The sequence below is a fragment of the Cynocephalus volans genome, chromosome 4, assembly GCF_027409185.1.
Source record: "Cynocephalus volans isolate mCynVol1 chromosome 4, mCynVol1.pri, whole genome shotgun sequence".
Lineage (NCBI taxonomy): Eukaryota > Metazoa > Chordata > Mammalia > Dermoptera > Cynocephalidae > Cynocephalus > Cynocephalus volans.
In genome coordinates this window covers 167,160,978-167,188,544 of record NC_084463.1, presented here as the reverse complement: position 1 = coordinate 167,188,544, position 27,567 = coordinate 167,160,978, and the positions used below count along the sequence as shown (strand labels likewise).

General features: G+C 63.9%; 2 protein-coding genes across 2 annotated transcripts; one reads left to right on the top strand and one right to left on the bottom strand.

Moving 5' to 3' along the window:
• The first annotated feature begins 369 nt into the window (after positions 1-369).
• On the top strand, positions 370-24,811 carry LSP1 (lymphocyte specific protein 1). The gene is made up of 10 exons (XM_063093847.1): positions 370-745; positions 14,004-14,141; positions 16,329-16,496; positions 18,181-18,409; positions 18,615-18,658; positions 18,832-18,913; positions 19,484-19,618; positions 19,930-20,007; positions 20,142-20,244; positions 24,332-24,811. The coding sequence occupies exons 1-9, from the start codon at positions 684-686 to the stop codon at positions 20,229-20,231; spliced, it is 1,026 nt and encodes a 341-aa protein (XP_062949917.1). The 5' UTR covers positions 370-683; the 3' UTR covers positions 20,232-20,244; positions 24,332-24,811.
• PRR33 (proline rich 33) lies at positions 20,763-27,567 on the bottom strand. Its single transcript, XM_063093846.1, has 2 exons — positions 27,479-27,567; positions 20,763-23,191 (listed from the first exon to the last, which is right to left on the bottom strand). The coding sequence occupies exon 2, from the start codon at positions 23,180-23,182 to the stop codon at positions 21,839-21,841; it is 1,344 nt and encodes a 447-aa protein (XP_062949916.1). The 5' UTR covers positions 23,183-23,191; positions 27,479-27,567; the 3' UTR covers positions 20,763-21,838.

Here is a 27,567-nt window from a genome sequence, read left to right as displayed (position 1 = left end):
GGCCTGGGGAGGGGGCGGGGGGTCAGGAGGCAGGTCAAGGGAGAGCTAGGCCAAAGAGCAGATGAAGGAGAGGAAAAGAGGGGGCTCAGGGAGGGCAGGAGGCGCCAGGGCCGGGGGCAGCCACGGGCAGCCAGGCACCCGTGAGTGAGAGGCGGGGGCCACCACCAAGGTGGCCCAAGGGGTCAGGTAGGGTGGGGGACAGGGGCAGAGGGAGGGGACAAGCGGCCGGCTGCCCATCAGTGGGCGCAGAGGTCCGGCGAGCCCCACGCCGCTCGGCTGGGAGGCTTTTCTCTGACATTTTTACTAGTCTCGGAAGGAGGAGGAGGTGGAGGTGGAGGAGACCGAGGGGGGCAGAGAGGGGCTGGGGGACAAGAGGCGAGCGGCTGCTGGGCCTGGGCGCCCTGAAGAGAGAAGGCGCGGGACCCACGTGCGGCAGGGCCTGCGGGGCAGGCTCACGGGGCTGGACAGACGGCAGACAGACGGGGGGCGTCAGAGCCAGAGAGGGGCCGGGCACCCACAGGGGACAGGGGCGCAGTGGCAGAGCCAGCGAAGGAGGGAAGGGGCGAGGGCCCAAGGGGCAGGGAGTCCACAGACGGAGGCCGCCAGACAGGGGCCTTTGAAGAAGCGGCCACTGCCTTCCCAGGGCTGAGGTCAGGCCAGGTCACGGCGGCGGCGGCGGCGGCATGAGTGGCCTGACGCTCCTGAGGCGGAATCCCAGCAGACAGGGCCTGGACGGCCTCCTGAGGTAGGTGGGCGCGGAGGGCAGGCGTGCACGAGGCGCCGCCCCTGCTCTGGGCCCTGGCAGCCGCCGCGCCATCCTTCTCCCACCTGCAGCGCCGCTCCCACTCCCAGACCCTCACCCTGGCCTGGGGTCCCTGCCGGGCTCCGTGCCCCAGGATGCAGAGCGCATCCTCAGCGTGACCTCGGGCCCCTCCCGTGGTCCTGCTGACCCCCGGGGACCATCCAGTCCCCCCCTACTCTGCAGAGGATGAAACGGCCTTTCAGTTGCTTTTACCAGCCTGGCCTTCGCTCAACGGCCCTGCATGGGGCCACCGCGGGGCCACAGCGAGTGCTCACCTCCACGGGGGCTCAGGCCAGTGTGGCCTTCTCTCTCAGCCTCAGTTTCCTCCTCTGTAAAGAAGTGGTGTCGTGGCACCTGCCTCAAGGGGTCTTGGGCACAGATCAGAGCACAAAGGGCCCGAGGCTGCTCAGAGCCACATGGGCTCAGAGCCGCCACTCCGTGCCGGCAGCCACTCACTGCCTCCGACTGAGCCGCCTGGGACTCTTCCCCCTCCTGAGCCCTTCCAGGCTTCCAAGGTCCAGCTGCAATGCCACCTCCTCCATGAAGCCTGCCTTGGCTTCTCCCTAGCTGGGAGGGGGTCCTCCTCTGCCAGCCCAGCTTCCCTGATTCCTGCCTCCCTCCAATGACAGGGAGCACGCTGGCCAGACCTCAGGCTGTTAGAGGGTGGGACTGGCATGGCAGCCCCGTTTGTCCACCCAAGCCCTGGCACTGGGGGACTCTGGGAGGGGAGGACAGGCAGGGATGCGCATGGCGGTGGGCTCAGCAGGGTCTGAGCGGAACTTGGAGCAGCCCTGGTGCTCCCCAGCTCCAGCCGGCTGGGTCTGTGCCCATGTAAGAGGCGGCTCTCTCTTGGCATGGTCCCGGCTGCTCCTACAGGAGCAGGACGAGCACCAGGGTTTGAGGGCACTGCTGGGCAGGCTCCCTTGCAGTCTGACCTTCCCCCAGGGCCCCATGACTCACCTCCTCCCTCTCAGGCCCAGCTTGGACCTGCCCGGGTGCTGCTGAACAGGCCCCCTCAGGCGGGGGCCCCATGTCTCAGACCAGGCTGCCCTCCCTGCCAGGCTGCAGTGTGTCCCCCCAGGGGACACCTTTGGTCCCCAAGGATCTCTGTAGCCTAGGAATTGAGTAGCACCTGGCATCAATCCAGGCTCACCAGTGCCACTTAACAAATGGGGAAACTGAGGCCCAAGACAGGGAGCACAGCACTCCAGGGACTGCAGGAAGACCCCAGGCCTGGCTGTCTCTGTACAGTCCCTTGTCACAGGAGGGCCTAGCTGGAGCTTCCGTCCAGCAGTGGCTTTGGCTCTTCTCCCAAGCCCAGGGCCAGGTTGCTACCCCAGCTGAGCAAGCGGCACCCAGGAGGCACCAGCGGGGTGCAGAGGACGCGGCTCCACCTTGGCCATGGGTGGGGGGTCAGGCTCTATGAAAGCCCCGAGGACCTGGGCAGGAGGCAGGTGGGAGGGCAGGGTGGGAAGCAGGGACAGTCCCCTGTGAAGAATAATAGAAGTGTGTTTGTCCTGACCTAGTGAGGAAATCCAAGGTGAGCTACACACGGTGAGGCTCACAGGTGTATGCCAGCTTACACACCCTCGAGGACCCTGACCCGGCGATGCAGCCAGGGGCCACTGCACACACGCACACACGCCACCACCCTGATGTCCTTACCGTAGTCTGCATCTCTACAGCATCCAACAGTTTTAACTTCCCTAAGTCCTAGAAGACAGCCCCCTCCCCCTTTTCTGTTTGACAGATGAGAAAACCAGGCTCAGAGATGTTAAGCGACCTGCCCAGGGTTACCCAGAAGGGAGCGGTGAGCCCGCCTCCAGCTCACCTGCATCACTCCAGATCCTTTCCAGAGACCCCTGGGCTCTCCCACCATGCCCACGTGCAGGGCCAGGAAGGGGGACGCCACCAGCAGGGCGCCATCTTCTCTGTGACAAGCTCTGGAGGGGCACGCTGCGGTACAGCTGCAGCCAGGGTGTAAATCAAGTGTGGTCTAAGCTCATTGGAAATGATGCTCTGAGCCAGGGAAGGATGTGTCCCCACCCCAACAGTTCTCTCTGAGTAGGGGTGTGAGTCTGGTGGTGGTGTGGGGCCACCAGACACCATTTTCTCGGCCAGCACCAGGCCTCAGGCTGGCAGGGCTGGACCCAGGGCTGAAGCGGCCCAACACCCCCCACACCCTTTTGCCTGACCTGGGTGACCCAAGGCTCTGCCCAGGCCCACCTCCGGCCAGGCCAGGGTTAGGATGGTCAGGGTACCCCACCCTCTCCCTTCTGGAGGTCACCCCACTCAGCTGCCTGCCTGATCCTATAGCCCTTGAGGACCGGGAGTGGAGGGGAGCAGAGAAGAGCACCTCACGGGCTGGCACAGAGCAAGGGCTAGGCATCCCCATCAGGGCCTTGATCCTCGCGGCTGGCCCCTGCTGAGGGTTGGGTTGTGTGAACCCCGTCTGTCTGTCCCATGGGTCTCAGGCACACATCTGCCCACAGACACATGGACACCCCCGTGCTCGGCTCTCCCTGAGGCTACAAGTCCCCCACTTGCAGGAGCCCACCCTGAGCAGCCTGGCCAGGAGGCCTCTGGGGACACTGATGTGGCCAGCAGGGCAGAAGGGGCCGGCCCCGAGGGGGCTGGAGGAAGCCAGGCCTCCAAACCACAGTGTCCAAAGGGGCGTGGCCGCCGCAGGCCCATCCAAGGCCCCAAATCCTGAGGGTGGGGTGGCCCCCGCCCTGGCAGGACCGGGTGTCTGGTGGGCGGCCCTACCGAGGGCCCGGGTGGTCTGTCAGCCAGAGCCCATCCAGCCCCGGGAGCTGGGCCGAGCCAGCAGCAGGGGGTCCAGGGACCGAGTGGCCCAGCCCCCTGGGCAGGGTGTCAGGGCTGCAGCCCAGAGGACTGAGGTTCAGGCTGCAGTCCCAGCCAGCACATCGGAGCTGGGCAGAGCGGCGACAGAGCGGCAGCCAGGGTGCCCGGGCACCTGGGGACTCGTCTGCCTGATGCCCTTGCTAGAGACTTGAGGGGGCACCCTGAGGTTCCTGGGCCCCTCGGGATGGCTGGAGGGGCCACAGCCCCCAGGGACACGGCATCAGGCTTGGAGCGGCTCAGCAGAGGTTGGTGGCCAGGGGCTGAGCACAGAGGTCTGCACAGGGCAGGTGGGCACGAGTGGCTGCAGGTGGGAGCTTGGGCGTGAGGAGCCCTGGGGTGGCCCCTGGGTGGGGGGGTCAGGGAGAAGGATGCGGTGCCCCCCCAGGAGGCATGAGCGTTGTCATAGTGTCGGCTGCCCGCCATGACGGGCAGGGAGGTCCCCAGGGGAGCTTGAGGTGCCGCTGGTGCCAGGGTGCTGGGTGTGAGGTTCTTCCTCCCAGAGCGCGTCCTACCAGGCAGGACGGAAGAGGGAGACGGTGAGGAAGTGAGGGGGCACGAGGAGAAGCGGAACAGCCAGGGCGGGCCCGTGAGGGCAGAAAGAGACGACGGGGAGGGCATGGGACGGTGCGCGGCGACAGGAGGGCTTGGGCGCGATGGGCTGCTGCGTGGAGTCTGGGCGCTGCAGCAGATGCGGACAGAGGCCAGAGAGGCCGAGTGGGCCCAGAGGGAGCAGCCCTGTCTGGTCCTGCTCTCCGGTTCCCCAGAGAGATGGGAAGGAGGGGAAAGCACGAGGAGGAGGAGAGACCCTCCAGGAGACGGTGGAGGGAGGCGTCGGCTCAGGCCCGGGACCCCCTGAATCAGGACATTGTCCTGGCACTACCTGGTCTCCCCACACCCGGCTCCCAGGGGATGTGGGGCTCACACCTGGCCATGTCACCCACTCCTCAGGGCCCCTGGCTGCGCTGCTGCACCTCTGAGCCTCAGTTTCCTCATTTGTCGTGGGGATGGCAGGAGGACTCCCCAGGCGTGATGTGAGGACCAAGGTGCTGGCTGTGTGGGCCTAACTCTACCCTTCTACTTGGGACCCCAGGGACAGACGAGGACGGGTCCATTGGCCATGGCCACTGTGACATCCCGAGCACATGAGGGTCTCCCTGGGCACTGAGACTAGGGAGGGTTCAGCAGTTGGCTGAGCATCTCGGGGCAGGCAGCAGGGTCTGCAACTTCAAAGGACATGCGGCCTGAAAGCCTCCTGCAGGAGACGGAGCTGGGGCTGTCCCTGGGCTGGCTCCTTCTGCTCGGCAGTGCATCCTCTGCATCCCCCAGGAATGATCAGTCCCAGTGGGTTTGAGGATAGGTGAGAGGTTCCAAGGAGGGGCTGGTAGCCGGGCAGGGTGTCCAGGGCTCTGACGGGCAGAGACAGTGTGGAGGCACCAGGCAGAGGGTCAGTTGGCTCAGAACTGGAGGCTAGAAAACTGCAGCGTATTCGGGCACCAGGGGCTCTCCTGAGGGCAGTGCCGGGAGCACACAGGGTCTCCAGTGCCAGGCCCCGGCTGCAGCTCCTGCCCAGGTGGGCAGTCAAGTCTGGACATTGCGAGAGCCTCTGCCTGGTTGGAGGACAGGAACCCTTTGGGCACTGTCTGCGGGCAGAGCCATGAGCTAGGCCTTCGGGGACATGAGGCAGATCTGGGTACAACCGGCCAGGAAAGAAAGATCAGAGGGGTGGCAGTGCCTTGAGCCAGTGCCAGCGACCAGTCGCGTGTCCCAGAACGTGCCAAACCTTGCCTCGTGAGCATGGTGAGAGCTCTGCCAGGGCAGTCCCAGCCAGCTCCAGAGCCTCAGCTCTCCTGTGGGGCCTTCCAGCGTGGAGAGGAGATGTAGCTGGCCTGGAGGTTGGGGTGCCGTGGGCATCCTCCGGGAGACTGGGCACCAGGCAGGGCAGTGTGTGGATACGTCAGAGGCATGTGGCTGCTGTGAAGGGTGCTGATGGCAGAGCGCAGGCACTGGGAAGTTCTCCCGGGCTGCTGCACACTTGGCCTTGTCCCCTGTGGGGCTGTGGCCAGTGACACCGGAGGGTAGCAGAAAGACCCACGTAGGCAGCAGGCAAAGCGAGTGGAGGGAGGAACTGCGGCCATGGGGCCAGCACATGCCACACGGGCCGACAGGCAGGACGAGCGGGGAGGAGGGTGTGGCCCTGGCCCCCGACTTCGGGCTCCCATGGGCAGGCGGGTCTGAGCAGACGGGCAGAGACTCAGAAGAGCTGCGGCGGCAGGGCGGGGAGGCTGCCAGTGTGGGGCTGACCACGGAGCGCGTCACAAGAGGTAGGGCACCAAGGGAGGTGACGGGCTGGTCAGCAGGATGTCAAGCTCTATTCAGACCCCACTCTGAGGGCAGAGGTGGACGGTCCCTGACCCAGCCTTTGAGGGCCAATGGGAAGCCTAGGACAGAGGGGCTCTGGGGGAGAAGTCTATTTTCCAGTCTTGGCAGGGCCTTCGAGGGGCCAGGGCATGAAGGTTTCTGGGGTCGCAGATGCCCTAAGGTGGGACCTCTCTGCTAGTGCATAATCACCCTTCCCACTGGGTGTCTGGGCGGAGTTGGGGTGTCTGCCCGGTTGGCTAGGGCACCTTTGGGACTGGGTGGTGCAATGGGCAGACCTGGGCTCCGGTCACCCTATCGGGCACTCACAGACTGGTCACCACATCACCTCTGGATGAAGCTCATGGCAGGAGTCCAAGGACCTTGTGCAGTGCCGGGTGTATCGTAGGGACTTGGGGAGGGGGAGGACAGCAGCTATCGAGAGTGACCCCTTCTCATCCCCAGAGTTGGAGATGGGGTCATGGGGGTAGGCAGGGCCAGGGGCCAGGACAGCAGCCCCAGCTGAGGAGCAGGGGGATGCTGAAGGCAGGGAATCCAGAGAAATGGACCCCCTCCCGCACAAGTCCCCCAGAGGCGGGGGTGGCGTGGGCGTGGGAGGAGGCCAGACATCTTGGGTATGCTGAGACTGTGGGTCACCTAGGGCTGGTGGGCTGCACCTCTGGGCTTCAGGGCAGACCTGCGATGGGGGCCCCGGCTCCATCTGCAGGACCTGCCCCTCTGCCTCTCCCCTTAGCCCTGGTCCCCCCTGGAGACTTCTCCCAGACGCCTGACTGTCCATTTACTGCCCCTTCCTCTGTGCAATGTCCTGTACGCACCCACACACCCACACACCGTGTGGCCCCAGGCCCAGCACAGGCACAAGCGCCCCTCCCCTGAGAACATGGCCCCCCAGCCCAGGGCAAGCTTGGAGTGGACGCCCTCCTCTGTGTGCTCGGTCCACACCACAGGTCGGGGCCGGGCGCCTAGCAACCTCTGAGATTCGTAAGGGCAGGGAGGACATTTCGCTTGTTGTCGGGTCCCTGGCACCTGGCAGACTAGAGCGGTGTGCTGGGAAGGAGGGGGGAGGAGGGGGACCCAGACCACACCATGGCCTGAGATGAAGGGGGCTGCGGGCCATCCCAGGCAGGCTGAGAGGGGCAGCCGGGGACACCTGTGCTAGCACGGGGGCTGGGAGCAGGTGGTGGATGTGGAGGTGTCAACGAGGGGGAGCAGGGAGCCCAGCCCAGGAGGAGGCTGGGGGTGGCGGGGCTGAGGTTTGGGTCACCCTGATTCCCCTGCCCGGTGGCGAGGCCTCAGGCCCAGCCTCAACCTCCCTGGACTAAACCCCTCAGCTGCAAAGTGAGACGTGAGTGGCCACCAGGGCCAGTGCTCTGAGTGCATCAGGTGGCGGGAAGGCTGAGAATCGGCAGGGGCATGGTTCGAGGGGTCCCTGGGAACAGAGCAGTTTGCCTGAGGCAGTGTGGGAGGCAGATGGGCCGGGCGATCCAGCGAGGGGCCAGGATGAGGGGAGCGGGGCAGCTCTGGCAGGGGGGGCCCCTGCCTCTGTCAGCCCCTGATCACTAAGCTCAGGTGGGGGCACCAGCAGGGAAAGCTGCAGGATGGAGCTGCTGGGGCTCCTGGAATTTGGGGGTCTCTGAATGGAGGCAGATAAGGGTCCCCCCAGCAAGAGACCCCCAAGTGCTGCCCCATGGTGGGAAGCCAGGGGGGTGTTGGGGGAAGGAGACGCCCCGCAGGGAACACACAGAAGGTGGGGGCCAGCCAGGGCTGTGGCTGTAGAAGGAGCGATGGCCGAGGGCAGAGGAAGTGGGCAGCAGCCCCGGCTGGTGAGTCCTCACGTAGACAACCCCCATGGTAGCCTTTTCCCACCCGAGGGGCTCCGAGAGGTGCAGCTGCTGGCTCTGGTCGCACAATGCCTCCTGCCTGTGTGGTGGGGGTGGGGCTCCAGCCTGGGGGGCCGGGTCCTGGATTTCTGCCACCTCTCTGGGGGCCATCCCTGGGATGCCTGGCTCACAGGGCCAGCTTGGCCTGGGTCCCAGGCACGTGGAACACCTTGCTGGGCTGGGCCTCCCTCCCCTGCCAACTTTGGGCTCCTTGGGGCTATGGGTGTGCCCTCCTCTGTAGCCCCCAGCTTTGTGCTCGGTGCCCCAGAGGGACAGGACAGCTTAGGGACTGCAGCCCCTCGGGACACCCCACCCTCCCCCACACCACTTGGCCGTCCTGCCCACATCTGCACCCTTTGGAGTGTCTCCCTCCCCATGGTCACGAGGGAAGCCAGCTTTGCAGGCAGATGTCCAATCCTGGGCACCCGCCCCCCTCCAAGGAGGCTTCCCAGATGTGACCAACCCCACCAGAGGCCAAGCAGGACACGGGTGTGGGGACCCTGGGTGGCCTCAGCCAGGCCTTGGCCCCCGCTGTGGTTCAGCCTCCTAAGCACTTTGAGGACTTTGGGGTCAAGCTCCTGAAGCACCAGCCTTGGGAACGCAGGAAGCTGGTGCCTGCCCAGACAGCGTCTCAGTCCTCCCTGCTAAGTGGGGTTACCCCATTTTGCAGCTACTGAGTCAAGGCAAGGGAGTCAAGGCCGGGGAGCTTGAGGCTGGGCCTGAGGTCTCACCACCAGGTGGGGTAGTCAAGAAGACCAAAGCCTCAGCCCCGCCACCCCAGCCTTCCTCCCCAGGCTGGGATCCCTCCAGGCACCAGCTCCATGCCTCCCCAGGGCTAGCATGTGCCCTCGGGGATCCCCACCACTCCAGCCTCTCTGCTGACCCCATCCCCCATGGCTTGGCTGCTCCCTTCCAGCCTGAGGGGGGCTCTGCGGTTTCCTCCTCGACCCCCTCTCCCTCCCAGGCCCACTGTCCCTGTCCTAGCAGGGCCTCATCTGGGGTCACTCTGAGGATGGCGACAGGCTCCCCACCTCATGTCCTACCCTCTGATCTTGGCTCTGCACTCTTCTGAGCCTCTCCCCTCCTTGTGCAGAAACTTCTGCAGCTCCCACAGCCCTGAGCATAGCCCGTCTGAACTTGTGACTTTCCCAAGACTGCCCCCTGCCCTTCTGGAATGATAGCATTTAAGAGTCACAAGGAAAGCTGCCACCTCCTTTGTGCATGGGCAGGACTGAGCCCTTTGCATGGGTTAACTCACTTGGCCCTTGCATACAGGGACACAGAGGCCCAGAGCGGCTGTCTGGACTCTGAGCCTGAGGCAGACCCTGGGGACCTGGGCAGTCCGGGCTGGGCTTCCTGCTGCTGGTCCTCTTTCTATTTCCTTACATCCAGCCCATCGTGTCTCCCTCCTAATCCCTCCTGCATCTCCCCGTGTCCAGATGCCCAGCTTGCTGGGTCCCTGCAACCCTCCAGGCTTTTCCAACCCCGCTACACCCTCTGCCCAACACAGCCAGGACCTCCTGACAGGATGCAAATCTGATTACACCTGCTCCTGGCAGGGGCCACCGGAGCCACCCCTGGGGGGTTCAGGGGGCCTTGGGGCCTCTCCCTCCAAGCTCTGAGTGCTCTCCAGCTTTTCCCTCTCTTGACCTGATGAACTCCTACTCGTCTTTCAGACCCAAGTTCAATGTCACCCCCAGTTCCTGCAAGGCAGCTCATCACAGGGCTTCCCTGGGCAGTGGGGCCAGGGTCTTGCCCAGTGGGGTGTCTCTCTCACCCACTGGCCTGTGGTTACAAGAAAAAGGGTCACTTCCCACCCCTCCACACCCAGCAGGGCAGGGACACACCCATGATGTAGGAGTCCCGTCTCCAGGGAGGGCCAGCCAAGAGGGTGGGCTGGACCAGTGCCGGGCTCCTGTGCCCCACCCCAGTCCCAGGCAGAGGGTGTGCCCCTTTACCCACCCCACCACTGCCTGCCTTCTCGTTCCAGCTGCCTCTGCTCCTGGCTGTCCCCCACAGCACCTCCAAGAATGAGCGACAACCAGCAGTGACACTCCTATGGACCCCTTCCTGAGCTGTCCCTCCCTGGGCTGTCCCTCCCTGGGGATGGGACCCCTGCATTATGCAGTCACGGGACCTGCTGGTGGTGGCCTGCTGTGTGCATGGTGCCCCAAATTGTGCCCTCTGCCCCTGCCCTCAGGGGCTTGCTTCTTGAGTGTTGCGGGTGGGGGTGTGGTCCCACCACCCTCTGGAAGGCAGTGCGGAGAAGGCCTTGCGGCTGCCATCTCGCTCCCTGCCCCTCCCCCCATGCTCCCCCCTTTACTCCAGGGCTCTGAGGCCACCTGTGGGGCAAACGTATGAGACCCCGGGGAGGCCGGGCCAGTGGGGACCAGGGGCTGTGAGGGTCTGCAGGGAGCCCCGTGCTGCCTGCTCCTGGTGGGGTGGCCATCCATCTCCCCAGGCCTTCTGGCCAGCTCCAGCCCTGTGGTGTCCAGGGGACTTGCAGTCAGAAGGGTCCCCTGTGGCCTAAAGGAGAAGTTCCCCCTCAACAGCCTCCGTCTGGCCCCCAGCCCCCAGCCAAGCCCTCAGCTTCTCCCAGGACTCTGAGAACGAGTCCCCCACTGCTGACTTTTAGGTTCGGGAGAGCCAGGTGGGGTGGCTGCAGGAGCTGCCTGCAGGGGGCAGAGTTGGGACGGGGATGGAGGCCCTAGGCCCCTCCTGGAACTGTCCACGGGGGACGGGATGAGGTGGGTGGGCAGCTGGGAGGGCCAGGCACAGGATGGGCATCATTGGACCGTCATTGGGGCCTGGGGGGCTGGCCTGGGGGGCTGCAGAGGAAGGAAGAGAGGGCTGATGTCCTGAGTCGGGGGCGGCAGCTGGTGGACATGGCCAGCAGGGGCAGCCCCAAACTCGGGGAGACCCACTCAAATGGGGAGCTTGTCGGGGTTCTGAACACGTGGCACACATGGGTGGAAACCAGGCCCCACGGTGGAATCTGAGACTGTAGGGATGTGGGGAATCAAGCCCCACTCCCTGGCCCCTCGGGCTGAACCCTGGGCTGTGCAGAGCCAGAACAGACACAGGAAATAGCCTGATTGCATTTGCACAGGAACACCAAATCCCTTGCAGCTGCAGTCGGCTGCGCCAGGGCCACAGGCGGGGTCGGCCATCGCCAGAGTCCTGACAGCTCCGCTGAGCGTGCCAAGGGGTCTGGGCTGCTGGCCGGGGGGCGCCTTTCCCAGGCCAGAGGCCCCCACCCCACCCCAGGAGAGCCGCCCCCCTTTCGGTTCCCAGAACAGAGCCCAGCTGTGGAATAGTGAGGGGGTGAGGTCATGGGGAGGGGGCCGCATTACTCATATCCTGGGGCCGCGGGAAGGGAGGAGGCGGGGGAAGGGGCTGGGAGGCCTCCTCGTCCTCGGAGCTGGGTTAGGAGCTGGGGCCAGCAGGGCTTCTCCCCAGCATGAGGCTTTTAGGGGAGACACCGGGAGACCCCTACCCTGCACCCCCACTCTCTTCCCCAAGCCCTTGCCCAAGGAGGGCTAAGTGGGGTGACCCTCAGGGGGCCTGGCTCTATAGGGACAATGTTCCCAGAAAACGCTGGCTGGCCTCTTGCCAGGACCAGCACCGCTGTTGCCAGGGCACAGATGAGCAAAACAGTAAACAGAGTGGCTAGGGCACCCCGGAGGCAGCCTCAGCGGGGACAGGACCCGCACATTGTGGTCCCCTTATTCCCGGGTCTAGGTCTGCACATGCACATGGGCATCCATGCATGTGCACGTGTGTGGGTGCAGTGTGCGTGTGTGTGTGTGTGTGCGTGCGTGCGTGCGTGTGTGCGCGCGCGCGCGTGGGGGGTATCTGGGCCCATGTGCGTGCCTCCGTGGTCTGAGGGTGAGGCTCATGGAGACTGGGTCTGCCTTTGTGTGAGCTGGGTGTGCCCGTTGCTGTCCCACGTGCATCTGTGTGTGCCAGCGCAAGGGGCCCTGGCTGCCTGCTGTGGCTCCGTGTGTCAAGCAGGGGCTGAGCGAGGGTCTGCGTGGGGCTCTTGTGCCCACGGGGTGGACCCCAGGAGATTGCGCACACACGTGTCCGGGGTCTCTGTGCTCATTTGTGCCTGTGAAGGCTCCCCTGAGGCTTAAGAGAGGAGTCCAAGGAGCAGGAGGGAGGACCCTCACCCCATCCAAAGAGAAGCCCCACAGCGAAGGCCCGAGAGCAGGCCTGGCGAGGGGCTGAGGCTCAAACCAGGCCCAGGCGCCCCCACACCCGAGCACACACAAGGACGTCCACATGTATGAGTATATTAGACGCACAAACACATGCCACCTGGGCACACTCACACCCGTGCACCATACACGTTGCCAAAACACACCCCAGACACCCCAACACACACAGAGTCCCGTGCACACCCACGGAGACTCGGATGTGGCAAAAGGGGAGCAAGATTGCCAGGCTTGCCCCCAGGAAACCCCTCTCAAGGATGCCCCAGAAAAGGGCTGCTGGGTGCCTTCTCTCCACCCCAGCCCCTCTGCTGGTGTGCACGGGTGGGGAGGGCCCTGGACCCCAGGCCTCAGCCGACAGCCGCATGGGCACTGGGGCTCTTCCTCCCCAGGTAGAACATGGCCCAGCAGCCCCCCCAGCTCCAGCAAAGGCCTGCAGAGGCAGGAAGCTGGACTTCATCTGCCGGATGATGGGAGCCAGGTGTGGGGAATTTAGCAGCGTCCTCGGGGGCTGGGAGTTGAAGGCACTTCTGAGGAGCAGGGGCGGGTGGTGGATTCAGGGGTGCGTGGAAAGAGCAGGCTGTTTGGTTTGTGGGGCTGGAGTCCCATGTGGCTGCAGCAGGGGGAGCGGGCCTTGAACTCGGGCCTGCGGAGGGGCCTGGCTTTTGTCTGAGAGGCTTAGGGGAGACCTAGGAGAGATTAGATCATGTACTGGCAGGGCCTCCTGGCCGGGGGATGGAGGCCTGGAGGGGAGCGGACTGCGGGGTCATGCAGCGGACACTGTCCGGGAAGGACTGAGACCCCAGCAGGGAGACCCTAGTGCTGCATCCGGCTCTAGCGTAGGCCCCCTCTCTGGGTCTGGGGTAGTAAGCCCTGTAGAGGCACAGAGACCCTGAAGTCTCCTTTAGGGATGCAGGTGAGCTGGGGAGACAGGGCCATGACAGCCAGGGCCAGTGGTACCTCCTGGACACCGATGGTCCAAGATCCCCTGGGCCAGGGCTCCCGATCCCCAGGCCCAGGTCGACCTGTCTTTTCCTGTGGCTGTCCCCCCTAGCCCTGGGGTGTCAGGGTGCTCGGAGGGCAGAAGCTCTCTCTTGCCTCAGTTTCCCCATATTTGAAACAGCCCATAGAGACTCCACAGAGGGCTCTGAGATAAGGGTCAAGTGGTGTTGGGTGAGCTGATCCTGCAGGCCCCCCAGCTATGGGGTCAGGCCCAGGCTGGAGCCCACAGGGCTACCGGGCTCCTCCAAGCAGGTCCTCCTCCTCTCAGCCTTGGGCACTGTGTGGAGTCTACCTTCTCCCAACACACCATGCTCTTGGGGTGCAGGAAGGAGCTTCCCAGGCAGGTGGGGTTGGGGGTGGCTGCCCAGCTGGGTCACCTAGCTGGCCAAGGCTGCATGGACTTAGGTGGCCATGGCCAGCTCTTTCTCTCTTGTACCCCCAGCAACCTCTTCGCAGACCTTCCTAGGGCCCTGCCTGGGGCGAAGGCCACACTGGTCTAGGATCTGGCTCTAATTAGGTCCAGGGAGGCAAGCTGGGGAAAGGGGATGGAGGGTCTGAAGTCCCGTCCTTGGGTGTCTTCAGGCCTGTCTGGACGTTGGAGCCCCTCTCCCCCATCCCTAGGAGGGCAGATGGCTGCCCACATGCTTGCAGAGCCCTGGGACCTCCACCTGGGGGGCATGACCTATATTCCAAAGATGGGTAAACTGAGTCACGGAGAGCCGGTCTAGGGCTGGCCCTGGTTGGCCAGTGGCAGGGCTTGTCCACCGTGCTCTCCATGTGGCCCCCAGCGAGGCCAGCTTAGATGGAAGGAGTGGCACCCCGTCTCAGCCATGGTGTGACTGTCCCCCATGTCCCCCACCCCAGGCTCACCACCCAGTGGAACATAGAGGACAAGGAGGAGGCCGCCCGTGAGCGGCGCCGGCGGGAGCGCGACAGGCAGCTGCGGGACCAGCACGAGGAGGGAGGCAGCCATGCCCCAGAGCTGCCGGAGCAGGAGGCGCTGTAAGCCCCCATCTCGTGCAGGGTCTGGGCAGAGGGGGTGCCGGTGGTCAGGCCCGGGCTTGGAGGTCCCCATGCTGAATGAGACTGAGGAGGGGCCTGAGCCAGGAGCAGGGGCAGCAGTGCAGTGGGGGATTGTTCTTGGGGTGAGGGTGGTCGGCAGCCCTGGGCGACCCAGTCTGCAGATGCCTGACCGGCCAGAGGGGCTACAAAGACACGTGAGGCTGCCCCTCCCGCCCCCTCCTGGGGCTCTGACTCAGGCTCTGGACGCTCCATGTAGTCCCGGCCCTTGCTTGGACTGCCTCTGACCCCAGCTGTGGGGCCCCAGCCCCCGAGCCCCCCGCCCCAACTCCCTGCTGCCGGTGACTCACGAAGGCCACGTCCAACTTGGCGGGCCACGGGCCGGCTCGTTTCCTCCCCGGGCCCAGGAGGCCTCCGCGGCTGGGCTGGGCTGTTTTTCCAATAATGATCCCCTTCCTCCCGGCCCTGTTTTGTTCCATTTTCTCCGAGTCAGCAGCTTTGGGCGGGGTGGGGTGCTACAGCGGTCACGGCCCCTCGGCCAGATCTGCGGTCACCCCGAGCCTGAGAGCCCTTTCTAGCCCCCAGCCCCTGCTACTCGAGAGGCTCCCCTGCTGCAAAGGAATGCCTGTGGAGACAGGGGCTTGGGGAAGGAACCCAGGGCCAGCGCAGCCTTGGGAGCCCCAGACTGGTGGGGGAGGCATGGCTCTGCTCTCAGGGAGGCCCAGACTGGTGGGGGAGGCATAGCTCTGCTCTCGGGGAGCCCAGGGCTGATGGGGGAGACATAGCTCTGCTCTTGGGGAGCCCCAGACTGATGGGGGAGACATAGCTCTGCTCTCGGGGAGCCCAGGGCTGATGGGGGAGACATGGCTCTGCTCTTTGGGAGCCCCAGACTGATGGGGGAGACATGGCTCTGCTCTCGGGGAGCCCCAGACTGATGGGGGAGACATAGCTCTGCTCTCGGGGAGCACAGGGCTGATGGGGGAGACATGGCTCTGCTCTTGGGGAGGCCCAGACTGATGGGGGAGACATGGCTCTGCTCTTCAGGAGCCCCAGACTGATGGGGGAGACATGGCTCTGCTCTCGGGGAGCCCCAGACTGATGGGGGAGACATAGCTCTGCTCTCGGGGAGCCCCAGACTGATGGGGGAGACATGGCTCTGTTCTCGGAGAGCCCCAGACTGATGGAGGAGACATGGCTCTGCTCTCGGGGAGCCCCAGACTGATGGGGGAGGCACCACCCTACTGTCAGGGAGCCCCAGACTGATGGGGGAGGCACGGCCCTGCCCTCAGTGAGCCCTACACTGATGGGGGAGGCACAGCCCTGCCCTCAGTAAGCCCTAGACTGATGGGGGAGGCACAGCCCTGTCCTCAGTGAGTCCTAGACTGATGGGGGAGGCATAGCCCTGTCCTCAGTGAGCCCTAGACTGATGGGAGAGGCACAGCCCTGCCCTCAGTGAGCCCTAGACTGATGGGGGAGGCACAGCCCTCTCCTCGGGGAGCCTTAGACTGATGGGAGAGGCACAGGCCTGCCCTCAGTGAGCCCTAGACTGATGGGGGAGGCACAGCCCTGTCCTCGGGGAGCCCCAGACTGATGGGAGAGGCACAGCCCTGTCCTCAGGGAGCCCTAGACTGATGGGAGAGGCAGAGCCCTGCCCTCAGTGAGCCCTACACTGATGGGGGAGGCACAGGCCTGCCCTCAGTGAGCCCTAGACTGATGGGGGAGGCACAGCCCTGTCCTCAGTGAGCCCTAGACTGATGGGAGAGGCACAGCCCTGCCCTCAGTGAGCCCTAGACTGATGGGGGAGGCACAGCTCTCTCCTCGGGGAGCCTTAGACTGATGGGAGAGGCACAGCCCTGTCCTCAGTGAGCCCTAGACTGATGGGGGAGGCACAGCCCTGTCCTCAGGGAGCCCTACACTGATAGGGGAGGCACCGTCCTGCTCTCAGGCAGCTCCAGACTGATGATGGAGACACAGTTCTGCCCTTGGGGATTCTCTGCCTACAGGGGAGACACAGCGTCAGCACAGGGAGGCACCTTTGTGGCAGACAGGGTCTCCCGCACTGGTCTGAACAAAGGGGAGTGAGGGCCAAGCGTGCACGGGGCCGAGGAGCGTGGGCCTTCCCCACGTGGCAGCAGGGCCCAGCCACAACCCCCTGTGCCACTCTTTCAGCCTCAGCCCGAAGCCCTCGGAGGCCCCCGGACTGGATGAGGATGAGGGTTTTGGCGACTGGTCCCAGAAGCCAGAGCAGCAGCAGCAGCGCTGGGGGGCCGAGGGGATCTCGGACGGCGGGGAGCCCCCTCAGGATGAGAGCCCCGAGTGGGAGCAGGAGGAGGACAGGCAAGTGGGCTTGGAGCCCTGAGGCTGGGCTGCCGGGTACCGTTCCAGCCCTCTAAGCCCCCACTGTGCATCGGGCAGCAGCCCTCTGCTTCCCCTTCTCAACCAGCCCCCCAAAATGCCCCGTGGCTGTGAAAGGGGGAGAAAGGAGGGAAGGGAGGAAGAGAGGTAGACTGCAGGGCAGCCAGCCGAGGGGCTGCGGGGAGGGGCGGTGAGGAAGTTTCATTCCTGGGCTCCCCAGGGCCCCTGGGCCCCATCCAGACCAGCTGCGGCCGGCCGGGTGTCGCCACATCAGCACGCAGCTGCAGCCCGCTCACGTGATGGAGGCCCTGCAGCCCCCGCCGCCCGCCCGCCGCCCCTTCCTCCCTTGGGGCTGGCTGATCTCCATTCCCACGGAGGGGAGCAGGTATCTCCAGATGTGCGTGCCTGCAAGTCGGCCAAGGGGAGGGGGGACAAGATTTCCAGATGTGTGGACGTGTGTGTCTGTCTGAACTGCAGCCCAAAGTGGGGGGCCCAAAGCACCCCTGGAACCCAGGAATGAGGGGCTGCCCTGGGAGCCTCACCTTGCCCACAGATTCAGGGTCTGAGCTGTGCTCAGAGCCGACCCCCGCCCCGTTCTATCAGGCCTGAGCAGTGGGGGTCCCCAGACCTGCTCAGGAGCTCCAGGTTTGGGGCCGGGGTCCCCCACTGCCTTGAATGGGACTGGAGCCCATACCTCTCTCTGATCTGGGTCCCTCCAGCCCCTCTGCGGCCCCTGAACCAGACTGGAGTGCTAGCTAAGACCTCTTCTGGGCGCTCCCTCCTTTCTCTTCCTTCAACCAGGTTCCCCACACCCCGAGAGCCAAGTGCCTACCTGGGACCCTGGTCCTGGCCTGGCCCACAGCCTGGCAGTCCCCTCCCCCAGGCCTCAGTTTCCTCCCTCTGCCCCTGGGAGTCTGCACACTTTGCATCTCTGAGATGGGGCAGCTCCAGTCCCGCATCCCACTCCCTTCTCCCAGGCCTGTGCAGTTCCCAACAGCAGGGGGCACTTTGACTCTTCTGGAGGAGCCCTGGCCTCCCCACAGCCTCCACCCCACCCCCAGCACCTGCCCGGCTGCCCAGGCCCGCTGAAGCTCCTGAATGGCCCTTCTGTGTGGTTGCTGCTGGCTCAGACCCCAGCCCACCTTGGGTGGGTGGGTCTGGGTCTTGGCTGGCACATACACCAAGGCGCCTGAAATCATGGAAAATGCGAGAATTTCCCATCTTCTTCTCCAGGTTCAGTCCTGCTCAAATGCAGAGCCACACCCGCCTGGCTGCCAGCTGGCTGGCCGCTCCTCCCCCGTGGCTGGCGGTCAGCCCCTCTCCTCAGGGATGCAGCCAGACCCAGCTCCCCCAAACACCCACGGACCCCCACCTCACTCCCATTCAATGTCCTGCTCCCCCAACCCACTTGCCCCACAGGGAGCAGGGCAGGAGTGGGTTGCCCAGGCCCCAGGGAACCAGCCAGCCTACACCAGCAGGGTTATCCAGAAGGCCTGGAGGCTGGGTCCAGCCTTAGTGCCTGGGTGGGCTTTGGTCAGGAGAGGCCTGCCCCGTGGGACCAGGCAGTGGGCTACTGCTCACAAAGGGGCCACCAGCACCAACACAGAGGACTTGAACAGAGCAATCAAGTGTCCCATGACCACTTTATGTCCCTCTCCACCCATAGGCACCCACAGCCTACCTATGAAGATGAGGATGGTGATGTGCTGAACCAAGCTGAGGCCTGTTTGGAGGAGTTACGTCTGAGGCAGGAGGGGCCAGGCCCAGAGGAGAATGCCCAGGGCAGTCTGGGGGCAGAGGAGGAGGTGACAGCTCCCCCCAAGGGGACGCCCAGCCCCTTGGCCTTGGAGGAGACCGCCGAACAGAGATCACCTCCCCTGAGTCCCACCACCAAAGTAGGTCAAGGCCCAAAGCCTGCCTTCTTTCTCTACCAGGCACCCCATGTGTCAGCTCAGGAAGAGGGGGCATGCCCGGGCCTGTCTGCTATTCCCCCAGTGACATGAGAATGGGTGGTCAAATTGATGAGTGAAGGTAGGCGGGGGTGGAATGGGGGCCTTTCCCTGGCTGCCCGAGGCCCACCTCTCTGCTCGCCCTTCACAGCTCATTGACAGGACCGAGTCCCTGAACCGTTCCATACAGAAGAGGTATGTCTGTCTGCTTTCCAGGCTCAGTATGCAGCTCTCTCCAGGAGGGGGTTGAAGACAGTGGCTGAGACGAAGGAGATCTGGGGACCTGCGAAGGCTCTGGGAGGGTCTCGGGTGGGCTGGAAGAAGCTGGGTTGGCGGTTACGGGGCCTGACCCTTCTCCTACCCTCCAGTAACAGTGTGAAGAAGTCCCAGCCGGCCCTGCCCATCTCCACAATCGATGAGCGGCTGGAGCAGTACACCCAGGCCATCGAGGTATGATCAGGTCCCTGATCAACGTCCATCCATCCAACCAATGTCCCTCCATCTGATTGACACCTTTCCCTCCAAGCAACACTCCTCCATTTGATCAAACCCATCCATTAAACCATTGTCCTTTCATCCAACCAGAACCCCACCATCCAACCAACACCCATCCATCCAACAAACACCCCTCTGTCTGATCCACACCCACCCATTCCACTGATGTCCCACCATCTGACCAACATCCCTCTGTCCAACCAAGACCCCTTCACTGGGTCAACAGCTATCTATTCAACCAATGCTCCTCCATTCAACCCATGTCCTCCAGCCCTACGCCATTAGCAGCATGAAGATAGTCCCAGGTCTGTCTTGCATGCCACCATATCACCTGTGCTTCTCACAGCAAGTGCACCGGATGCAGGAAAGCACATCTTTTCAGAGTACTTTGCTCCAGGCCTGCATTAAGGAAGCACTCCCAAGGAAAATACAAACATGAAGAGGAGGGTCTCCCAGTGGGACCCTCTGATGGTTCCCATGGTGGCTGTCCACTAAAGCAGTCCTGGGGCTCTGTCTCCTCTGCAGACTGCTGGCCGGACCCCCAAGCTAGCCCGCCAGGCCTCCATAGAGCTGCCCAGCATGGCCGTGGCCAGTACCAAGAGTCGATGGGAGATGGGAGAGGTGCAGGCCCAGTCTGTGGCCAAGACCCCTTCCTGCAAGGTAGGGCCCCTCTCTGGGAGTTTAGTGGCAGGCTGGGCTCCCTTGGGAAAGCAAGCTTGGGACCATCCAGGATGAAGTGTGTGTAGACAGGACACTGAGACATCTGGAGGGGGCAGTTAGCCTTTCCTGGCATGGAAGGCTGTGTGTGGAGAAGGCCGTGTGGGCCGAGTGAGGGCGGATGGTGTCTTCTTTCCTTCCCTGCCTCTTCCCCTAGGATTTCACACACAGGCGAGGTGGGCCAGGCAGGAGAGAAGTTCTTCTAGCCCCGTCTCAGGGGTCTGCACCGTGACATACCCTTCTTCTGCCCCCAGGATATTGTAGCTGGAGACATGAGCAAGAAAAGCCTCTGGGAGCAGAAAGGAGGCTCTAAGACCTCATCAACAGTTAAGGTAGAGTCAGTGTGACTGGTATGGGGAGGACAAAAGGAGGAACTGTTCTCCGTGCATCTGGGAGGGCTTCCTGGAGGCAGTGTCATCTCCCTTCTGCCGCTTTCACCTTTACTCTCGGTCTCCTTCCCCAACAGAGCACCCCATCTGGGAAGAGGTACAAGTTTGTGGCCACTGGACATGGGAAGTATGAGAAAGTACTCGTGGATGAGGGCGCCATGCCCTAGGATGCCCACATCGGTGAGTTCAGCACAGTGACCGAAGCACCACACACCACGTGTGAAATGTGTTGTCTGGGAAAGTGGCGATGTGGGCAGGGCCTGCTGGTCTGTATTGCAGGCTGCAAGGGTGGACCTGAGGGCCAAAGGCCTGGCCTCGGAGATGGCCAGGACCCAGAGTCAGCTGGTTCTCCTGCCCCGTGCACATCGCAGCAGACTCTAACCCTCTGCTCGCTACACCAGAATCAGCCCCGCTCAGTCACCACCCCACCGGGGAAACCCACAGCTCCCTCTCAGACTCCCACCAGGTCTCGGCTGGGCTTATTAGGGGACTGAGGGCAGCTTGGCCACTGCAGGGCTAGTGTTGAAGGACATGGACAGACGGAGCCCGTGGGAGCTGGGGGTCCCACTGGTGGGCCGAGGGTCTGTAAAGGGGCCACAACCTCAATTTTACCCTCATGTCCCAGCCGAGAGGCAGTCAGAGTTTCACCGCCCTCCCCATCCCTTGGCGAAGAGACAGAGTGGGCCCCTTTTGCGGTTAGACACACATTTATTAGTGGCCTGGGTCCCAGGTTCCATTTACAGCACCCATTGCATCCCGGGGTGAGACACCGGCCCCCACCAGCTGCCTTCTTTGCCTCCTAAGTCCTGCTTCTGGGAGTCGAGGCCGGAGGCTTCTCCTGGCACCTCTGTGTCCCCATCTCTGAGGCCAACTGTCCCATCAGAGCCTAGCTGACCACAGCTGGGGGCCTCTCCGCCGCCAGCACCCCTCCTCGCTTTCCCAGCCCCAAGATGGAGGGTGCCTCTCCTCTCCTGCATTGGAATCGGGTCCTGACGCTGAGAGACCCTGCCCCCCTCTCTCCCATCCGCAAGCCCCCCTCAAACCCTGCCCCGCTTGGCTGTCAGCCCGGGTGGGAGGAGGGGAGGTGGGCAGTGAGAGCAGCCATGCCGGGCCCTCATCCACCCCCTCACCGGCCCCTTCCTGCCTCCCTCTGAGCACCGTGTCTGCCAACTCCCACCCAGGCCTGGGGCCTCCTCCCTGCACCCCAGCCCGGGGTCTGGCTCTCCGCCATGTGTTAGGCCTGTCATGGGGCGGCGCAGGCAGCGAAACTGCTGATGTGGCTGACATGCTGGCGGCTGCGTTGCCCTGACCACTCCCAGTGCACACAGCGAACGAGAGCTGCCTTGAGGCCCTGACAGCAGAAGGGGCTGCAGGGCCTGGCCTGCCAGGAGGCCAGGCCGACCCTGCCGGGAGGGTCAGCAGGGCCCACCCTCTGCCTCACTGTAGATTGTGTATGTCCCATCTTACCAGAAGCCCCCACGCTGTACCCCAATGCAGACCCCTTCCCTGTTCCCCTCCACACTGTTGAACCCCACATGCTCCCGTCTTCTTCCACCTCTGCAGCTTGTCCCTCCTGCCCCGTCCACCTGACCTGCCCCTCCACACCACCACTCCCCTTGGCACCCCGGTTTTCCCTTCCCAGGCTTCTCCTGACACCCCGAGCCCAGATCGCCCTGGGGCTTCCTCTTGTAAGGGCTCTGACCTCCCCGCTAGAGACTCAGGCCCCTCTTCTGTCTGCCCTGTGGTCCTGAGCCCCGGGGGCTGCTCTGGCCACTCACTGCAGCCTCCAACCAACTGCTGTCCGGTTGAAGTTCTTGGGTGGGGGGCTCAGCTCCTGCGTGGAGTGGAACATGGGAGGGGGCCGACTGGCCTCCTGCAGCTTCCGGGCATTGAAGCGAGGCCGGCACAGGAGGGGCAGGCGGGCAAGGCCAGCCAGGGAGCAATCCCTGTCCCCGGGCCCGACCCGGTGGCTGCGGGACTCGGCCACTGACATGCGGTACAGCACCGCATCCCACATCTTGCAGGCCCGGGAGGTGGGGGGCCGGGCGCCGGCCAGGGTGGTCACCTCCTGCCCCGAAGGCTCCAGGCTCTGCCGCGGCCCCTGGGACGGGGGCTCCTCAGCTTCTTCCATCAGCTGCTTTTTGAGGCGCGTCCAGCCACTGAGCCGGGGCTTGGGCGTCACTTTGGGGACAGGGCATGGGTGGGAGCCCGAAGGTGGGGCAGGGGATGCAGCCTCAGTGGTGGAGCCAGCTGTGGGGGGCTCCTGCAGGTGTTCAGCTTGGGGGGCCCCATTGGCTGGGATGTAAGGAGAGTGTCCTGACGAGTGGTAGGTGGGTGCTATGGCCACAACAACCCTGGTGCTGGCCTCTCTGGGCACTGAGGCCTGGAAGCCGGGTGGGAGCCTTGGCACAGGGGCCTCCTCAGGCTGGGGACTGGCAGACTGGGCCCCAGCGAGCAGTGGCCGGATGTGAGCCACGGGGATCAGGGGCTGGGCGCTGGGAGGGCATGGGGCTGTGTCTCCATCCTGGCTGCTGGGCCCCCCTTCCTGTGCCGTCTTGGGGGGCTCTGGGGTCCCAGCATGTGGGGATGGCACCAGTTGTATGTGCATCTGTGTGAGGTGGGTGTCCCCTCCAGCCAGGGCCAAGACAGGGGCAAAACTCTGGTGGAGCCGATCAGGTTCTGGGCTGGGGGCTTCAGGCCGGGGCCCTGGGGCCCTGTGGTGAGAGGCCAGGATCCTGTGCTGGGTGAGGCTGAAGGAGAAGGTGGACCTCTGCAGGGGTGACGCCACGTGGTGGATGACGGGGGTGTGTGGGCAGTGGGGCAGGGTGGCCACCGTGTGGGGGACTTCCGTGGGGCAGGGGGCCTCAGCGGGGCGGGGGACCGGGGTCTCCTGGTCGTGGCTGGCTTCACTCACAGGGGACAGGGAGGTGCGGAAGGCCGCCAGTGGGGTGGGGGGCCCGCCCCCGGCCAACTTCTTCCGGGCTGCCTTCCTCAGAAGTTTCTGCAGACGAAGGTTGTCCTTCCCTGGCTTGGGCAGCACAGGCGGTGGGGGTCCTGGGGGCCCCTGGGGGCTTGGGCCACCTGCCTCCGGGGGTATCAATGAGGCCGAGATGAGCATTGCTGCACCCTGGAGTGGGAGGGAGGGTGATCAGGCAGCCCTCCCCGTGGGTGGGGGCCTGCAGACTCCCATGGCACAGGGAGGGCCCGAGGCCCTGTGGTTGGAGGCCTGACCGTGAGAAGCTCTGCTGCCAGAGCACCCAGAACCTGCCAGGTGCATCCAAGTCTGTGCACTGGCAACTCTGTGGGGTGCCCCCCACCACCCTGGTATAGAAACGACCCCATGGAGGCCCACAGTCCCTCAGGTGACGAGGGCTGGGATCTGCCTCCAGGTTTCTGTCCTTGATGCTGGCCGGCACAAAGCAGGCCCACCCGTGTGCAGAGCCCGGGCCAGGCCACAGCGCCACGCGGGTGGGGGGCAGGAGACCCACAGGGCAGCTCCAAGTGGAAGGCATGTGCCTGGCTGGCTGCCGGCCGGCAAGGGCAGGAAGGGTGGCCTGCCCACAGAAACGTGAGGGGCGCCACGCCGTCGCCGGCCCAACCACAGGCGCGTCCACTGTGAGCCAGAGGGGAGGGTGGCAGCCAGAAGCCCCGGGAAGGCTGGGGCTGCCCCGTCAGAGGTGGAAGGGTGGGAAGCGGGAGCAGTTTCCGCTGAGCTATGCTGAATGGGGTATTCCTGCAGACCTCCCGGCTGGGTAGTCTTGGCCAAGCCGCCCGCTCTGGTTTCTGGGCGCCACGTGTTTGCAAGGACATTGACAAATGGCATCTGGGCTGAGCCAGAGGCCCTCTGGTTTGGGGGAGGAGAGAGGCCTGGTGGCTGCTGCTGGTGGGAGCTGGTTCTGCCAAGGCGAGAGCGGATCTGCCTGGGGAGGGGCCAGGAAGAGTCTGCATGGGCTCTCACTGAGCAGCTGGCTTCCCTGGGGGCTGCCACGCCAGCAGGCAGGCTGGCGAGGGGCAGCCTTCCCTCCGCCTGGAGATAGGGTCCTGAGTGGGGTCCTGGACCCAGAGCACCAGAGTTCACCTTGGCTAGCAGGTCTATAAGGTGGAGGCTGCAGTAGGGAGCCTTCTCCTGATGGTGGGGAGGGGGTGTGGGCAGAGCCAGGGCAGACCCCAGAGGGAGGCCCAAGGTGTGGAGGGGAGCAGCGGGGACAGAGCCACGGCCTCTCCTTGGACTCCACCTAATGCTCCCACGCCCCCACCTGTGTTTCAGCTTCCGGGTCCGCAGGCGCAGGCTGACAGCACTTTCCATGTTCCCTGGGGAGGTTCCGGCTAGCTCCCTGACCCCAGCACTGGCTAAGAAGTCACTTCCAGTAGCCAGCCTGGCCTGGCCTGGCCCCCCAGCATCCCCCACAGCCACCCCACCTCCTCCCGCTCTTGGACCTCCCATCCTCTCTCCCCTCCCACTCTCTGACCCCCCAGCTCTGCCTCTCACAGCTGGTGGGAGGAAAGAAACACCCTGACCATTGGTTAACGGGACCCATCCTAGGAGGCCAACAGCCCCCTAGGAAGGCGGGAGATTGGAGCACAACCTGCGCAGAGAAGGCTGGTCACCCTACCGATTCCAAGGGGTGCCTGCAGGGTGACCTCCAGGCTGACAGCCACTGACGCCCGTGCTGGGTGCTCAGGACTCTGCGTCCCCCCCCCATTGCTTGCAGCCCCCACCCCATTTTGTGTAATAAAGCTTGTGGTGTGCTCCATGCACTGGCTCTCCCATGCTTACTGGGGGTGGGGTGGGGAGTGAGAGTGGCCAGGACAGAAAGGCTGTGTCAGTGGGCCAGACAAGCACACACTGCACGGCACACTCTGGCCTCTGATCCAGGCCCTCTGTCTTGTCCCATGGCCTTCTGTAGGGTTAGACCCCAAGATCTGAGGTGTGAAGTGGCCTAAGTCAGGGCACACACAATGCCTTGGGGTCCGGCCTTGCTCTTGCAGAACATCTGTGATGCCTCCACCATTGACTGGCTTGATATAAACCTCACAACACCTGAAGCAATGTACATTTCTAGGGCTAAGTCCCAATGGTGCACCCACTGAGGGCAAGACTCACTTCAGGGTCATCCCCCATCCCAACACCCAGGAGGTGCTCAGTGAAGCTTTGGTGGATGGCCAGATGGATGGATGTGTGGATAGAAGATGGATGAATGATGGGTGTACATATGGAGAGATGAATGGACGGGTAGTGGTGGGTGGATGGGTGGGTGGATGTATGAATGGATAGGTGGACGGATGATGGATAATGATGCGTGGATGTATGGAGAGAAGAATGGGTGGGTCAGTGGATGGATGGGTGGGTGGATGGATGGATGGATGGATGGGTGAGTGGACAGATGGATGGGTGGATGGATGGATGGGTGAGTGGATGGATGGATGGGTGAGTGGATGGTCAGATGGATGAACGGGTAGGTGGATGCATGGATGGGTAGATGGATGGATGGGCGGGTGGATGGACAGATGGATGGGTGAGTGGACAGATGGATAGGTGGATGGATGGATGGGTGGGTGGATGGAAGGATGGGTGGATGGATGGATTTATGGAGAGAAGGATGGGTGGGTCAGTGGATGGATGGACGGATGGATGGATGGATGGATGGATGGATGGATGGATGGGTGAGTGGATGGTCAGATGGATGAATGGGTAGGTGGATGCATGGATGGGTGGATGGATGGATGGGTGGGTGGATGGACGGGTGGGTGGATGGATGGATGAGTGGATGGATGGATGGATGGATGGATGGATGGATGGATGGATGGATGGATGGATGGATGGACGGGTGGACGGGTGGATGGATGGATGGACGGGTGGATGGATGGATGGACGGGTGGACAGATGGATGAATGGGTGGACGGGTGGATGGATGGATGGATGGGTGGATGGATGGGTGGATGGATGGATGAGTGGGTGGGTGGTTATGGAAGGGAGGGAAAGAGGAAGGAAGGAAAATAGAAAATAAATATGAGAATGTGCATGAGAATGGGTGGGTGGGTGGGTGGGTAGATGGACAAGTGTTTAAATGGGGGTATGTGGGGATGTCTCAGCTCTCCCTCTTCTCAGGAGCCCACACACGGGCCTGGTGTGGAGCCCATGAAGAGTGGGCTCCCCTGACCTTTGACATTCCAGGCTTGATTTTGCATCCAGTTGGCTACCCAGATCCTCCATTTTTTGCAGTCTTCGTGGTCAGTGTCTGCCTGCCTTCTTAACATGGACAGCTCAGGAAGACAGACTTCACAGAGCTGCAGTGCCCAAGCCAGGGAGGTGGCACAGTCCCTTCCATTCTGCCCCCAGCCCCACATGGAGACAGCACCCAGGCCCACACTCGCCTGCCGGGAGTCGCACCCTGGAGTCCTGCGCTCCCTTCCTTCCACCCAGTCTGGACGGGAGAGCAGCCCCGAAGCCCACAGCCAACCCATGACCTGGGCACCAGCATGGGGGCCAGAGTGGGAACCCACCACACTCCCCTGACCACCCAGCACCTCGGGGGTCCTTGGCACTTTTGGCTCAGCCTCGAGAACAGGATCCAGGGTTCGGCCCCAGCCTTCTCATCTCCAATGCAGTCTCGACCCCACTGCTATGGGGACACTATGCCCCTGCTTCTCAAAACCGGGAGGTCAGGCCCTGCCCACAGCAGAGGCCAATAGGCTAAAGGAACTGCTGCCCGAGAGGCCCTGGCCAGGGAGGCCAGATGCTTCCCCTCGCCATCTCTCCTGCCTGCCTGGGGACCACTGACCCCTGCTCCCTACTCTGGGCACCTACGCCAGCCTCCCACACAGGAGATGCCCCATAATATCTGCACAGCAGATCAGTTGGCCTGAAAAGCCGGGAGAGGCACCAGGCGTATGGGGCGGCTCAGCCCCGAGTGCTGCGTCAGCGGCCCCTATCCTGTGCCTGGCACAGCGCGAGCCCACAGCTGGGCCCACTCCCCCAGGCTGGTGCCAGCTCAGGCACTCAGGTCACCTCAGGGCATCAGGAGAGACGCGGGGTCCTTGGGGGCTCTGCCAGCCCAACCATGCACATTGGGGGCCAGGACCCAGGCCGAGGGGCCCCTCTCCACCCCCCATCGTCCTGGAGGTCACGCATACAGGCAGCTGGGCCAAGAGGCTCAGGAGGTTGCCCCTCTCCCCCGCAGCCCCCCTCCCCCGCTTTGGCTGGTTCAGCTTTTGCCAACTTCAGAACCCTCCTCCCACTGCTCCAGGGGGGAGGCCCCACATAGTTGGTCCTCAGACTCCTCCTGGGGTGCAAATCCATCCCCCGCCCCAACCTCAACCCCGGGCTGGGCCGCCCCTTGTCCTTTGCCTCCACCCCTGGTCCCCAGCCCCCTCCCAGTGCCCCAGTGAAGACCCTGACCAGGGCATGGATTACCTGTCACAGGCCCTCGGCAGCTAGCTGTGGTGCCCACTCACTGCCGTCCTGCTGCGCCTCAGGCCTGGCGCCCTGAGCGGGAGGCTGTG